At 43.0% G+C, this 15780-nt stretch overlaps 1 protein-coding gene across 1 annotated transcript in view; it reads left to right on the top strand.

The window, feature by feature from the left end:
* Positions 1 to 15780, top strand: part of LOC121878253 — a 28479-nt gene that overhangs the window by 1123 nt on the left and 11576 nt on the right. Inside the window, 9 exon segments of the mRNA XM_042384346.1 lie at positions 2990 to 3162; positions 3835 to 3885; positions 3887 to 4024; positions 7036 to 7151; positions 8781 to 8977; positions 9162 to 9470; positions 10633 to 10752; positions 11534 to 11643; positions 13988 to 14166. Coding sequence (XP_042240280.1) covers positions 2990 to 3162; positions 3835 to 3885; positions 3887 to 4024; positions 7036 to 7151; positions 8781 to 8977; positions 9162 to 9470; positions 10633 to 10752; positions 11534 to 11643; positions 13988 to 14166 — 1393 coding nt within the window.

The following is a 15780-nucleotide window of genomic DNA, read 5'->3' on the forward strand; positions in this document are numbered from 1 at the left end:
AGTGGCGGTCTGCGCGAGTTGGGTGTGTGTGTGTGTGTGTGTGTGTGTGTGTGTGTGTGTGTGTGTGTGTGTGTGTGTGTGTGTGTGTGTGTCTTAATATTGCTGTAATTTATTTATTTTATTATTCTTTGTTTGTTTTTTATGTATTTGTTGTTGTTTTGTCGTTCTTGATTATTTTTTATTCGTTTTACTCTCTCTCTCTCTCTCTCTCTCTCTCTCTCTCTCTCTCTCTCTCTCTCTCTCTCTCTCTCTCTCTCTCTCTCGTCCATCCTGGGTAAAAAAAAGACTCCTCTGAAGACATCACTAACAAACAGAAATAAAAGAACTGTAAACCTGAAATAAGAGAAGTATAAATAGTTTTTTGTTTGTTTGTTTGACCATTTGTTTGTTTGTCTGCGTAGTTAACTAACGCTTACTACAGCTAAATATATTGTAGATATAAACTTGTTGATTTTTGACCTTGTGATAATAAAACTACATGTGTGTGTGTGTCTATACATGTATACACGCACTCACATTCATACATATACATACATGCATAAGTATACATACGCACATAAATACACACACACACACATGCATACACCTACACAATCACAGCAGCCACACACCCACACCACACCTACACAATCACACCCATACAATCACAACAGCCACACACCCACACCACACCTACACAACCACACCACACACCTACAGCCAGCCTAATTAACCTGTAAACGTGTGTGTGTGTGTGTGTGTGTGTGTGTGATGAACTAACCTCCCACTACACCTCCCTCAGCTACCAGGGGAAACATTACTCCCCATAGATGTCGCTTACAGTCAGGCGCGTCAGAAACTGGACCGCGCTGCCATGGTGAGTGTTGTGGTGGTGGTTGATGTTATTGTTATTGTTTTGGGTTGTTATTGTTGTTATTATTGTTGTTATTGTTATTACTACTGTTATTGTTATTATTATTTTTATTATTACAGATGAATAGTTGTAATTTATTATTAAAGACGAGTGATAATTAAAATGAAAAGTGAAAATACTTGATAATTAAAGTGAGTAAGAGACTATAGACAGATAGGAAGATAGACAGGAGTAAATGATGATAAGAGAAGAGTAGACAGGTAGGAAAGGGGTGTACAGACAGACAGACAATTCACGGATAAATGGAGACTCGATACAGATGAGAGAGAGAGAAACAGACAGAGGTCAAATAAAAGAAAGAGAGAGATAGAGAGCAAGAGAGATAGAAAGAAATCTAGACAGAGAGAGAAAGCTAGAGAGAAAAATAAAGAGAGAGAGAGAGCTAAATAAAGAGAAGGAGAGCTAAAGAGAAAGCTAGAGAGAAAAAGAGAGAGAGAGGAGAGATATATGTAAAGAGAGATAGAGAGTGAGCGAAAGAGAGAGAGAGAGAGAGATAGCACACTAGACTCTTCAGGTACAGCTACTCATTCAGTTATGATTCACCTCCAAATTTGAACTCTACTCTTCTCTATCTCTCACATACTATCTCTATCTCTCACATACTATCTCTATCTCTCACATACTATCTCTATCTCTATCTCTCACATACTATCTCTATCTCTATCTCTCACATACTATCTCTATCTCTCACATACTATCCCCATCCCCATCCCCACACACCATCCCATCCCACACCATCCCCATCCCCACACACCATCCCCATCCCCATCCCCACACACCATCCCCATCCCCATCCCCACACACCATCCCCATCCCACACACCATCCCCCATCCCCATCCCCACACACCATCCCCATCCTCACACACCATCCCCCATCCTCACACACCATCTCCATCTCCTCACACACCATCTCTCATCTCTCATCCTCCACCATCTCATCTCACATACCATCTCTCATCTCCCCATCTCCTCACACATACCACCTCCCATCTCCTCACATACCATCTCATCTCTCATCTCATCACACCATCTCTATCTCACATACCATCTCTATCTCACATACCATCTCTATCTCTCATCTCCTCACACACCATCTCCATCTCATCTCTCACATACCATCTCTATCTCTATCTCACACACCATCTCTATCTCTCACACACTATCTCTATCTCACATACTATCTCTATTCTATCTCTCTCACATACCATCTCTATTCCTCTCACACTATCTCTCCCTCACATACTATCTCCATCTTCATTCTCTCACATACTATCTCTATCTCCTCACATACTATCTCTACTCCTCACATACCATCTCTATCTCCATCTCTCACATACTCATCTCATCTCCTCACATACTATCTTTATCTCATCTCTCACATACTATCTCTATTCTCGCATTCTATCTCTATCTCTTGTTCTATCTGACTGTCTTTTATTCCTCTCTCTACCTCTTTCATTCTGTCTCTTATTCTAATTATTTATCTCTCTCTCTCTCTCTGCCTCATTCTGTATCTTAGTGTGTGTGTGTGTGTGTCTTGTGTGTGTGTATGTGTCTGTGTGTGTGTGTGTGTGTGTGTGTGTGTGTGTGTGTGTCTGTGTGTGTGTGTGTAAACAATTATCACCTCTTATAACTCTATAGCAAAACAAATATATATTAGTTGACTTCAAATTCCTATGATGGTTTCACCTACTAAACTTATTTGCATATTTCTCGCCCTCCCTCACTCCTTCCTTCACCTCCTTTTCTCCCTCCCACACCTCTTTTTTCTCCCTTCTCCCCCTTCCTCTTCTCCTTCTCTTTATCCCTCCCTCTCTTTGACCCATTCCGTTCGTCCTTCTTTCTCTCGCTCTCCTTTTTCCTCTCTTCTTCCTCCTCTCCTTCCTTCCATCACTCCCTCCCTCCCTCCCTCCCTCCCTCATTCTCCTTCCCTTTTTCTCCCTCCTTCTCCCTCCGTCCCTCTCCCTCCTCTGTCTCTCATCCCCTTTCCTCCTCCTCCTCCCTTTCTCTCCCTCCTCTCCACCCTACCCTCCCTACCTCCTTCTCCTCCCTCCTACCCTCCCTCTCTCCCACAGAGCATACGAGAGCTTCAGAACTCAGTACGTGACGGAGTGATCCTGTTCAAAGCCCTGTTAGACGAGTTGAGGAAGAACATGGAAACAGAGAAGCACAATATTAACACCTTGTCGGAGAACCTTCAGGAGACCGTCAGGAGGACCCAGGATAATCTGCTCAGGGAGGTTGATGGGTGAGTGACGAAGGACTGTGTCTTGTAACTCCTCCTCCTCCTTCGCCTTCTGTTGTTGTTGTAACTCGTGTGATTCTTCCTTCTCCTCCTCCTCCTCCTTCTTCTTTTCCCCGTCCTTCCTATTTAGGCTTAATGATGTCAAGAAGAATTCCAAAGACGCTCTGTGATTTTGATGTCCTCTTTCAAGAATCTGATATTGCCTTATTTAAGCTGGCAAAGCATGATGTCGTTTTGCATTTAAGCTTTTAAGATAAGTTTCCTCCTCATCTGTCTTTCTAAAGTTAAGTTCTAGATCAAAATCAGGCTTACTTAAGGTTCTAAATCTAAATTATACTCACTTTCATCTAAATCAAATGCTTTTCATTCTATTCATCTTAGAGTTTTCCCATTTTGATTCTCTAAAGTTAAAATTATGTTTCTTTCATTTGTTAAAGTAAAAATAATTTCCCTTTGATTTTTCTGAACTACGGTAAATAGTTTTTTTTTTTTTTTGTTCAACGAAGATAATAAAGTTTTCTTGGTTTAAAAGGTTAAAATTATGAGTCAACTTTGGTTTAAAAGGTCAAAATTGTGAGTCACGATTCATATCTCACCTCTTCTCTACATCATCAATGAATAAATGATAAAACATTCATTTTTCTTTCTCCTTCTCCTCCTCCTTCGCCATGACAGGCAATACGACGCTAAGGACAAGCTCTTCCGAAGTCAACTATCATCACTAGGGGCTCCTCCCCATCATCCAAGTTCACCTGTTGATGTGTACTACCTTCTCTTCCTCTGCCTCCAAGTATGAGTTCCTTGACTTGGTGTTTCAACTGATGGAACGTCTGGCGGCCATAGCTCACCTGTCCCATCCCCTCAGGTAAGCCAGGAAAGGTGTGATTGGTTGAAAGGGAAGAAGAAGAGGTGTTTGATTGGTTGAAAGGGAGGAGAGGGGTGCATGATTGGTGAAAGGGTAACAGGGAAAGTTCTGATTGGCTAAAAGGGAGAAGAGGGGTGTGTGATTGGTTGAAAGGGAGGAGAGGGGTTGTGTGATTGGTTTGAGGGTAGTTGGGAAGGTCCTGATTGGCTGAAAGGGAGGAGAAGGGGTGTGTGATTGGTTCAAATGTAGTAGAGGGTCTGATTGGCTGAAATATATGAAGGGGGTATATGATTGGTTGAAGGGTAGTAGATGATCTGATTGATTGCTAGATCTTAAGTGAGAGGTCTGATTGGCTCAAGGAGATTGAGGAAGAGGTCTGATTGGCTGCTGGGTAGTTGGGATGGTTTAATTGACTAGCTTACTGACTATTAGCTGGTTATGTAGCTGACTGGCTGGCTGGTTATCTGGCTGGCTGGCTGGCTGGCTGGCTGGCTAGCGTCTACCTGCACAGGTTAAAGGGCGATAGGTCGGTGCTCTCTTCCTGGTGGTGGAGTCGTTGTTTGTGGCCGTTCAGAGGTGCTCGGGTGTGGCCCAGTGGTGTGGTTCAGCGGTGTGTGTGTGTGTGTCACCTGACCACCCCAGCCACACCTGTATGAATTAAAATAGCTAAAGCTTTCCTGCAATGTGATTGGCCTAGAGCTACCCACTGGACACCCTGGCTTAGCTTATCCCACAACATGATTGGCTGACCACTACGAGCCGAGAGCCAATCACTGAACTCCTCATAAATAAAGCACGGTAGATTTATTCTAATAATAAGTTTTTTTTTCGTTCTTATATAATTTATTCTGTTTTATTTTTGTAACTTATAGATTTAAATGACAAATAAAGGATAGACAATAGATTAGATAGATATAGAGATAGATAAAGTAGATATGTACTTTTTATAATATACTTTTAAATAAATGGGTAAATAAAATTAAGTAAAGATACCTTCTTTAGTATGACTCACACTCAGTATGACTCAACACTCAGTATGACTCAACACTCAGTATGACTCACACTCAGTATGACTCACACTCAGTATGACTCAACACTCAGTATGACTCAACACTCAGTATGACTCAACACTCAGTATGACTAACACCTCAGTATGACTCAACACTCAGTATGACTCAACACTCAGTATGACTCAACACTCAGTATGACTCACACTCAGTATGACTCACACTCAGTATGACTCAACACTCAGTATGACTCAACACTCAGTATGACTCACACTCAGTATGACTCACACTCAGTATGACTCAACACTCAGTATGACTCAACACTCAGTATGACTCACACTCAGTATGACTCACACTCAGTATGACTCAACACTCAGTATGACTCAACACTCAGTATGACTCACACTCAGTATGACTCACACTCAGTATGACTCAACACTCAAAGATTCACAGTATGACTCAACACTCAGTATGACTCAACAGTATGACTCCAACACCTAGTATGACTCACAGTATGGACTCAACACTCAGTATGACTCCACAGTATAATCTAACACTCAGTATGACTTACAGTATAATCTAACACTCAGTATGACTCACAGTATGACTCCAACACTCAGTATGACTCCAACAGTATGACTCAACACTCAGTATGACTCAACACTCAGTATGACTCACAGTATAATCCAACACTCAGTATGACTCACAGTATAATCTAACACTCAGTATGACTCACAGTATGACTCAAGCAACACCCAGTATGACCTACAGTATGACTCACAACACCCAGTGTATGACTCAGTATAATTCAACACCTATGACCACAGTAATTCAACACTCAGTATGACTCTCACAGTATGATTCACTCAGTATGACTCAGTATAATTCAACACTCAGTATGACTCACAGTATGACTCCAACACTAGTATGACTCAACAGTATGACTCAACACTCAGTATATCACAGGCATGGACCTAACACTAGTATGACCTACAGTATAATTACCACTCAGTATGACTATATAATTCAAATTATATGATCAGTATACCTAAACACTGCATGACTCACAGTATACCCCAAACACTCAGTATGACTCACAGTATGACTCAACACTCAGTATGACTCACAGTATGACCCAACACTCAGTATGACTCAACAGTATGACCCAACACTCAGTATGACTCAACAGTATGACTCAACACTCAGTATGACTCACAGTATGACTCAACACTCAGTATGACTCACAGTATGACTCAACACTCAGTATGACTCAACAGTATGACTCAACACTCAGTATGACTCACAGTATGACCCAACACTCAGTATGACTCAACAGTATGACTCAACACTCAGTATGACTCACAGTATGACTCAACACTCAGTATGACTCACAGTATAATTCAACACTCAGTATGACTCACAGTATGACTCAACACTCAGTATGACTCAACAGTATGACTCAACACTCACACATATATACATCCACAATCACTTTAGTTTTAACCTCTATTTATGCATAGTTATGTATATTTATGTATATTTACGTATATTTAAATTAAGTTGCTTTATTTTTGGCATTCTACCCTCTACCACACACACCCTCGACCTGGCGCTACAAGTGTAAATAATACTATGGTAAATATAGCTGTCTACTTCTGTGGCGTGTAACTATAACCCTTAAAGCTGTGTCTATACTTCAATATTTTTCTCACCTGATATATGTGACGTGTTTGAGGTGATTATATATGTCGTAATTTTTGTCTAGTTATACCTGAGCTCCGGCCACCTGAGCTACGTCCACCTTCCCTTATTTTCATCTTTTATGCCATCACAAACAATAACAACCTCTCCCCGTTACTCCCCGCCGCCCCTCAGCCGCCCCTCAGCCGCCCCTCAGCCGCTAATACTGAATGCTATAAACAAAGCAACAAGGTGTGACGTCACATATACTTCCCTCCCGAGCCACAAAGTAATATACCTTTTTACCCAAAGTTCTTTCCCCAGGCCAGGCCAGAGCAGTCAGGTCCGTAGCAACTTCAAGAGTGAGTTCTCTAGGAGCCTTGAGCCTCTCCTGTCCAACGTCGGCAAGGGAAGAGGAGAATCTATGGCCATGCCTTCAGGTGAGACGTAAAGACGGTATGGTTAGACTCAGCCCCCAGGTGAAAGTTGAGAAAGTTTAGGTAGGGTCATTAACCAGGCCCTCGGGTATGGGTACAGAGGGGTTACACATGCCGTCAGAGATCACATACCTTAACTCAACACTAATTAAGGTCATCCAGGTATAACACCATTTAATCATCCAAGTATAACAATATTAACTTAGATGTGTGTTATGGAGGAGAGGGTAGAGAGGTGAGGAGAGAAAGGGAAGGAGGGAAGGAGAAGGTGTGATGTTATTCCCTCAATGTCAACATATCCTATAACACATCCGGACTCACTTCAGTATTCATAACATTCCAATATTTTGTTTTCCTTTTTAATGACTTTTTATGCCTTTTCTTTCAATGTTTCTGTTCTCATAAGACAATGTTCAAGTGTGTTTTATGGTCTTAAAGAAAAGGGTCGAGGGCTAAATATTAAAAAGGAAAAATATACGATGAAAATAGTTGTTATCTTTTCTTGTTTCCATCTTTTTCCCTCTTTTGTAACTCCTTTCTTCCCTTTTTTCTCGTTTTCCTTACACTTCTTCCCCTCCCACTCTTCGGTGTTAAGGCAAGTCAGTTCTCGCAATAAAATTAACTATAGTATAAGTGGATTGCGTAGGAGATTACCAGAGGAAAAAAAAGTACAAAATCTCTTTACACAAAAGCCCCCAAAACAACCCACATGAGCTTTTTTTTTTTTGGAGGTTGATATTTAAAGACGTAAAAAAATGTATTTACCAGTGGATTATAAAGGCTTTCTGTCTTAATGTAAATATTATATACAAGATCCCTGTGACGCGGAGTAAACAAGATGCCATTCACATGTCTCGCCAGAATATTCTTCTTACTCACCTAAACTATTTTATGTATTCTGTGTTTGTATCATCAAAACTTTGGGTATAATCTTACAAACATTCATAGAAGTCCAGGCAGGCCAGCGCTAGGAGACTCCTTGCTGGTGTATAACAACAACTGGTTCTGTGTGTGAGGAGGTATGACGTCAAGAGGAGGTATGACGTCATGAGGAGGTGTGACGTCATGAGGAGGTATGACGTCATGAGGAGGTATGACGTCATGAGGAGGTATGACGTCATGAGGAGGTATGACGTCATGAGGAGGTATGACGTCATGAGGAGGTATGACGTCAAGAGGAGGTATGACGTCATGAGGAGGTATGACGTCAAGAGGAGGTATGACGTCATAAGGAGGGAGGAGGAGAAGTTTAGTCTCTATCGGTAATGTTCTCAGGTAGGATGTGTAAGGGAGGTGCTAGGGAGGGTAATCACCAAGGGAGGAACTCGGCTAACATTGTACACTTTCGATACACTTAAGATCATCACCACCAAGCACTTGTATTCACGACCAGGTGTTACAACTCACGGCAACTAATTAAAGTGAGAACAAATAGTAAGATTCTCCAAATGGTGTTCACTCGTTTTTATATACAGAGTAGTTGTTGGTGTGTGTGTGTGTGTGTGTGTGTACAAATCATGTAGACACAGTTCACTGGTGCCTCACTCATCCTACACTAACACCGTGGGCTACACAGTGGTCTACATGACCTCCCCACCACAGTCAGTTATAAACTAAGGACTCCCCCGACAGGCTCGTCTGGGTGCAGCGAGAAGCCGTCGTCGGAGGGCGGGTGTGCGTCCCGTCCGCCCTCGGCAGCCTCGGGGATGGGTCCCACTTCCTTCGGGATGCCGGGGTCGAGACGCTCCCTCTCCGCCGCCAAGCTCAAAATCCTGGAGAGTGGCGGACCCTTCGCTGAGCACTGCAAGACCCACGAGAATAAATTTAGGGTAAGTGACATGATTTCTGTCACAGTTTGTTAGAGAACCACATCAATATAGAGGACATTGCATACAAGGTTGACACAAAATATTGTAACAATATTGCATTACTGATACTAAAAACTGCGAGAAAAATTTCTGTCGTGTCCCTCGAATTGAAGACTCGTAACATTACGTCGAAATTCTTCCACAGCAAAACCAAGGGTACACAGATCGAAGTAATCAATTCACCGCCATTTCTTCTTGTCAACCACAGCAGGAATTGACAGGCAAGTTCACCAGATTAAAAGAAGAGGCTCAGGAGCTGCATCGAGACGTAACGCTGAGGAGGTGCTTGACACGACGTGGCCGAGTGGAGGAGATCGTCCGCGAGTGTGCCGCCCTCGAGGAGGAGTTCCGCGCCTACACGGACGAGATGGAGGAGTTGAGGACCGTGTTTGACTCGGCGTGGGACGAGCAGATCCAGAGAGTCTACGCTGAACAGGAAGTTTTTCAATCTCAGGTGAGGGAGGAGGGGCGAGGTGCAGGTGAGGAGGGGCGAGGTGCAGGTGAGGAGGGGCGAGGTGCAGGTGAGGTGGGGCCAGTCATTGATACACACACACAGATGCACACACTTACATTCACACACTTGTTTATGCACACACACACACACACACACACACACACACACACACACACACACACACACACATATATATATATATTAGTTGTATCTTCCATTATGACGTTAACTGTGTGGCCTTACCTGTCCGATCTACCTGTCTATAATTAATTAATATTTCTCGATGCACCTGTCCATAAATGCTATATTTTTTTTTCAGCTGATTCTTATTATTATGATCTTACCTGACTTAATTAACTCTGCTACCTGTAGTTTGTATTACATCAGGCAAAACCATAATAGAAATAAAACGATTAAAAATAAAAACTAATAAATACACTTCTCCAAAAGATAATATTTTCTTAATAAATAATGTCATTTTGAGAGAGAGAGAGAGAGAGAGAGAGAGAGAGAGAGAGAGAGAGAGAGAGAGAGATATCCGATACCAGTAACCTATTTCAATAGATTACTTTTTATCACCTCTTTTCTCTTCACACTTGTCGTTCTTGTACATCATTTTTAGAGAGAGATAAAGAAAAAAGAGAGAGAGGGTGAGGAAGAGTGATAGAAAAATAGAGAAAGAGAGAGAGAGAGAGAGAGAAATTTATCACAGAGTTCCATATCTATGTATTTTGTCTCTTTTATTTGTTTATGTATGACAAATGAATACAACCAACCCGTCATACAGGTGTCATACATCATACACGATAAAATGTATTGACCTGGATTGACCTGTACCTTGTATATAACCTGGGCTGCTGACCAATATATTACCTGAATTTTCCTGTATATGACCTGTGCTGACCTGTATATATGACCTGTGCTGGCCTGTATATATGACCTGTGCTGACCTGTATATATGACCTGTGCTGACCTGTATATATGACCTAGACTCATCTGTATATATGACCTGGACTCACCTGTATATATGACCTGGACTCACCTGTATATATGACCTAGACTTACCTGTATATATGACCTGGATTGACCTGTACCTATATAACCTGGTCTATTGACCTTTATATATGACCTGGACTCACCTGTATCTACCTGTTCTCGGCAGGTGAACGACGTGGCCAGTCTACGAGATGAGAACAAGAGATTAATGATCATAGCACAGCAATTAGAGCCGTATATACGCTCAATCACCGCCCTTATGGAGAGAATCTCACCTAAGTTACAAGTAAGTAATGTCTCCTCCTCCGCCTCCTCCTCCTCCTCCTCCTCCTCCTCCTCCTCCTCCTCCTCCTCCTCCTCCCCTGTTTGTGTGTGTGTGTGTGTGTGTGCGTTTGTGTGTTTGTTGTCAGAGTTGTCGTCTGTGTTATTTGTAACTTAGTGAAGAGGAAGTTAGTTGTGTTTATGACCAAGGTGAAATGATGTTTAACTTGTTCAGGTTAGGTTAGATTAGGTTAGGTTAGGTTAGGTTAGGTTAGGTTAGGTTAGGTTAGGTTAGGTTAGGTGAGTTTAAGGTAGGTACACTATCGTTTAAGACTCCCACGTAATTATCATCTCACCCTCATCATTCCTATAAGTCTCCCAGGTAAGACTTAAGACTCCCACCTGTGAATTAATCCATCTCAGGTAAGCCGTAACACTCGCACCTGCTAATTAAACCATACCAGGTAAGCCTAAGACTCTCACCTGTTAATTAAACCATCCCAGGTAAGCCTTAAGACTCCTGCCTGTCAGTTAAACCATCCCAGGTAAGCCCTAAGACTCCCACCTGTTAATTAATCCATCTCAGGTAAGCCTTAAGACTCCCACCTGATAATTCAGCCATCTCAGGTAAGCCTTAAGACTCCCACCTGATAATTAGACCATCTCAGGTAAGCCTTAAGACTCCCACCTGTCAGTTAAACCATACCAGGTAAGACTCCCACCTGGTAATTAAACCATCCCAGGTGTGCCCTAAGACTCCCTACCGTGTTTACTAAGACTCTTTCTTCTCCGTGTGTTCTCTACAGGTGCCACAGAGCCAGGCAGCGTCCTCAGTCTCAGTGGTAGACTCAAGTGAGAACATCATGCAGCAAATCCTTGACCAGATCAGCGCCTGCAAGCCTGAACAGCAGCAGAGGTGATCCTTGTAAATTCTGACTCGTATAAAAAAAAACATATTATTCACACCAACACAAAGACATTTAAAGGTGCAAGTATCTCGACCATTTTACATAGTGGTGACGGTTCTAAAGTAATGGTGTCCCTTAAACGTAAATGCAAAAAGTATTTCACTTATAATAAACCCATAAAAGTATATGTTTAGGGTACAATGAGATAACTAAGATCATCTATATGGGTAATTATTATCACCTGAGAAAATGTATATAAAGGTGAGTTTAAACTTACAGGTACAGCGTAATTGACGTATTTAATATTTTAAGATTATTTGATTATTTCAGAGCTCATTAATTAACACTGCTTGAATTTTAACATTTTTAACACAGATCCTTAACCAACACATAAATGAGTACCTGTGTATGGAATTTGAACCGAATCTATGTTTTGATGTCACCGAAACGCAAGGTTAGGGGGCTTGTGGGCGACAAGAAGCCTCTATGTGTGGTACTAAGAACATAAGGTATCACAGTCTTGAGATACACGTAAAGGAATAATAATAATTGGAACATATTTACGACTGTTTCTTGTTTACACTAAGTCTATGAAACAGTAATAGAGATTTATCAAAACTTCTCTATGAAATATATTGTTCCTTTAAAACATCTGAAGTAATTATAATGCTCCCTTTAAAACATCTTGAGTAAACTAATGTTCCTTTAAAACATCTTAAATAAACTAATGTTCCTTTAAAACATCTGAAGTAATTATGTTGTTCCCTTTAAAACATCTTCAGTAAACTTATGTTCCTTTAAAACATCTGTAGAAAAAACAAAACATCTTACGTGAAACAAATATAAGTGGATTGCACCCTTGGGGAACTCCTCTGCCTTGGGACACGAATGTTGACTCCCAGCATCAACAAATTCTTCCTTTTATTACATTCACGAGATATTACTGATGAATGAGATGGTTGTTGGTGTTGTTTATGTTTTAGTTGTTAGTTTTAATTTATTGTTGTTTATGATGACGTAGAGAGATGTACTGTATTTGTGTAGGGTGAATGACAACTGAGGGTGACGCTGCAGGTGAGGCAGGAGAGATAGAGAGAAGGAAGGAGAACAAAACATGATGATTGAGGTGTGAAGGAAGGAGCACAACAAAGGTGAAACACAAGAAAGAAACACATGGGAAGGAAGAATGTATTTAGATAAACATAAATTATTCACTTTTTTTTTTTTTACTTTACCAGAGAATTTTGTCCAAATATCTTAAGAACATCCAAAAAAAAAAATTTTGTATAACAGACACAAATATATATATATCAATTTAGGTTAATTGAACAATCATTTTCAATAACAGGAACAAATTAACTTACAATATTCTCTGGGGGTGAAGATGGGCGGTGTAGAGGTGGCATCGGGACCCACAACTCCTGAAGGTGTGTCGGAGCAGGTGAGGGAAAAACACACACACACAAAAAAATCACTCATAAAGGTATTAGGAAATGGCTCACTCCCACTCTCAAAAAACATGCATGCTTCTCGTACCAACAAAATAACAAATCAAACTGCACATTCACATTGGTATTATCCTTACGAACTATTGGAGGAGAAGAACGTATGTATGTGTGTGTAGAGGGGTAGGAGAGGAAGGCGGGAGAAGGATATCGTTCTTCTTCCTCTCTTCTCCTTCTCCTCCTCTCACCCCTCCCCCTCACCACCACCTCCCTCCTCAACACACTCTGTATACAGTATTTCGTTAGTGTAAGACAAGTTGTGGGTGTTCCTGTGTTCTCCTGCCATTGTTGTTTTCTGCCCATCTACCATTTCAATGCTGTTGTGTCCTGTTGATGTGTTCGTGTACTCTCTCTCTCTCTCTCTCTCTCTCTCTCTCTCTCCTTATCAGTATTTCATAACTAACTTCAGTATGTTCTCCTCACGTTAGAGTCTTAACCTCATTATTCCCCTCACTCATAATCCCCCTCCCTCCTCCTCACCTCACTGTGATACCTCATAGTCTTGTTCTAACTTCAGTGCTCTTTCCTCTCTTCTGTACTCATCTTGCCTCGCCTCCCCTTCACTTTCCCCTCGCCTCCCCTCACATCAAAGTCTCTTTTGTTGTTGTTTTCTTATATTCGTCTCAGTTTATTTTAAAGGCCATCTTCTATCACTTCCTCTCATGTCCCTCTCACCTCCTCTCATCTCCCTCTCACCTTCCCTTCACTCATTACTTCTTTCCCTTCTCATGACAGAAGTCTATTTTGTTGATGTTTTTCTTACATTTCCCCTCAACTTTGTTTTAGAGGCCAGCTTCTATCTGCTCTCCCTCACTGTGTCCCCTCACTCGTGTTGCCCTCACCACAGAGCCGAGGGGCGGGGTTGTGCAGACGGGGCCAGCCGGGTGCCGGGTCCTGTGGATGACTCGGGCGGCGGGTCAGCTTCCTCAACTATGATATTAAGTGGGATTCCTAAACCGCCTGACCCACCTCACGCCCGCCGGACTCCTGACGAGGACGAAGACCAAGAGAGCGATCATGCGCATGGTGAGTGGCTGACCGGGGAGAGTAAGGGTAGAGTAGGGGGGAGAGTAAGACGAGACAAGGAGAGTAGGGGGAGAGTAAGACGAGACAAGGGGAGTAGGGAGAGGGAGTAGAAGTAAGACGAGACAAGTAGAGTAGGAGGGGGAGAGTAGACAGAGATGGGGAGAGTAAGACGTGGGAGTGGGACAAGAGTAGGGGGAGATAAGACAAGACAAGGGAGTAGGGGAGAGTAGACGAGACAAGGGAGTTGAGAGACAAAGGGAGTAGGGGGAGAGTAAGACGAGACAAGGGGAGGGGAGAGTAAGACGAGACAAGGGGAGGAGGGAGTAGAGAGACAAGGGGAGTAGGGGAGAGTAAGACGAGACAAGGGAGAGAGTAAGACGAGACAAGGGTGAGGAGAGTAAGACGAGACAAGGGGAGTAGGGGGGAGAGTAAGACGAGACAAGGGAGTAGGGGAGAGTAAGACGAGACAAGACGAGACAAGGGGAGTAGTAGAGAGAGACAAGGGGAGTAGAGACGAGACAAGGGAGAGACGAGAAAGGGGAGAGTAGGGGAGAGTAAGACGAGACCAAGAGACAAGGGAGTAGGGGAGAGAAGACGAGTCAAGGGGGAGGGGGAGAGAGAGAGACGAGACAAGGAGAGTAAGACGAGACAAGGAGGGGGGAGAGTAGACGTAAGACGAGACCAACAAGGAGAGTAGAGACAGGGGTGGGGAGAGTAAGACATAGGGGAGAGTAAGTAAGACGAGACAAGGGGAGAGAAGACGAGACAAGTAGGGGGAGAGAAGACGAGACAAGGAGAGTAGGAGACAAGGGAGTAGGGGAGAGTAAGACGAGACAAGGGAGTAGGGGAGAGTAAGACGAGACAAGGGGAGTGGGGGGGAGAGTAAGACGAGACAAGGGGGAGTAGGGGAGAGTAAGACGAGACAAGGAGGAGTAAGGGGGAGAGTAAGAGTAAGACGAGAGACAAGGAGTAGGGAGTAAGACGAGACAAGGAGTAGGGGAGTAGAGAGACAAGGGAGGGGACGAGACAAGGGGAGTAGTAAGACGAGACAAGGGGTAGGGGAGAGTAAGACGAGACAAGGGAGTAGGGGAGAGTAAGACGAGACAGACAAGGGGAGTAGGGGAGAGGAGACAAGGGGAGGGTAAGACGAGACAAGTAGTCAAGAGAGTAAGACGAGACAAGGAGAGTAGGGGGGAGAGTAAGACGAGACAAGGGGAGTAGGGGGAGAGTAAGACGAGACAAGGGGTAGGGAGAGTAAGACGAGACAAGGGGAGTAGGGGAGAGTAAGACGAGACAAGGGGAGTAAGGGGGAGGTAAGACGAGAGACTTAAGACAGAGACAAAGGAGTAGGGGAGAGTAAGACAGAGAGGGGAGTAGGGGAGAGTAAGACGAGACAAGGGGTGGGGAGAGTAAGACAGGAGAGTAGGGGAGAGACGAGACAAGGGGAGTAGACGAGAGAAGGAGGGGAGAGTAAGACGAGACAAGGGGAGTGGGAGAGTAAGACGAGACAAGGGGGAGAGTAAGACGACAAGGGAGTAGAGTAAGACGAGACAAGGGGAGTAGAGAGTAAGACGAGACAAGGGGAGTAAGGGTAGAGTAGGAGGAGAGTAAGAC

The sequence above is a fragment of the Homarus americanus genome, unplaced genomic scaffold (genome assembly GCF_018991925.1).
Source record: "Homarus americanus isolate GMGI-L3 unplaced genomic scaffold, GMGI_Hamer_2.0 scaffold33468, whole genome shotgun sequence".
NCBI classification, from domain to species: domain Eukaryota; kingdom Metazoa; phylum Arthropoda; class Malacostraca; order Decapoda; family Nephropidae; genus Homarus; species Homarus americanus.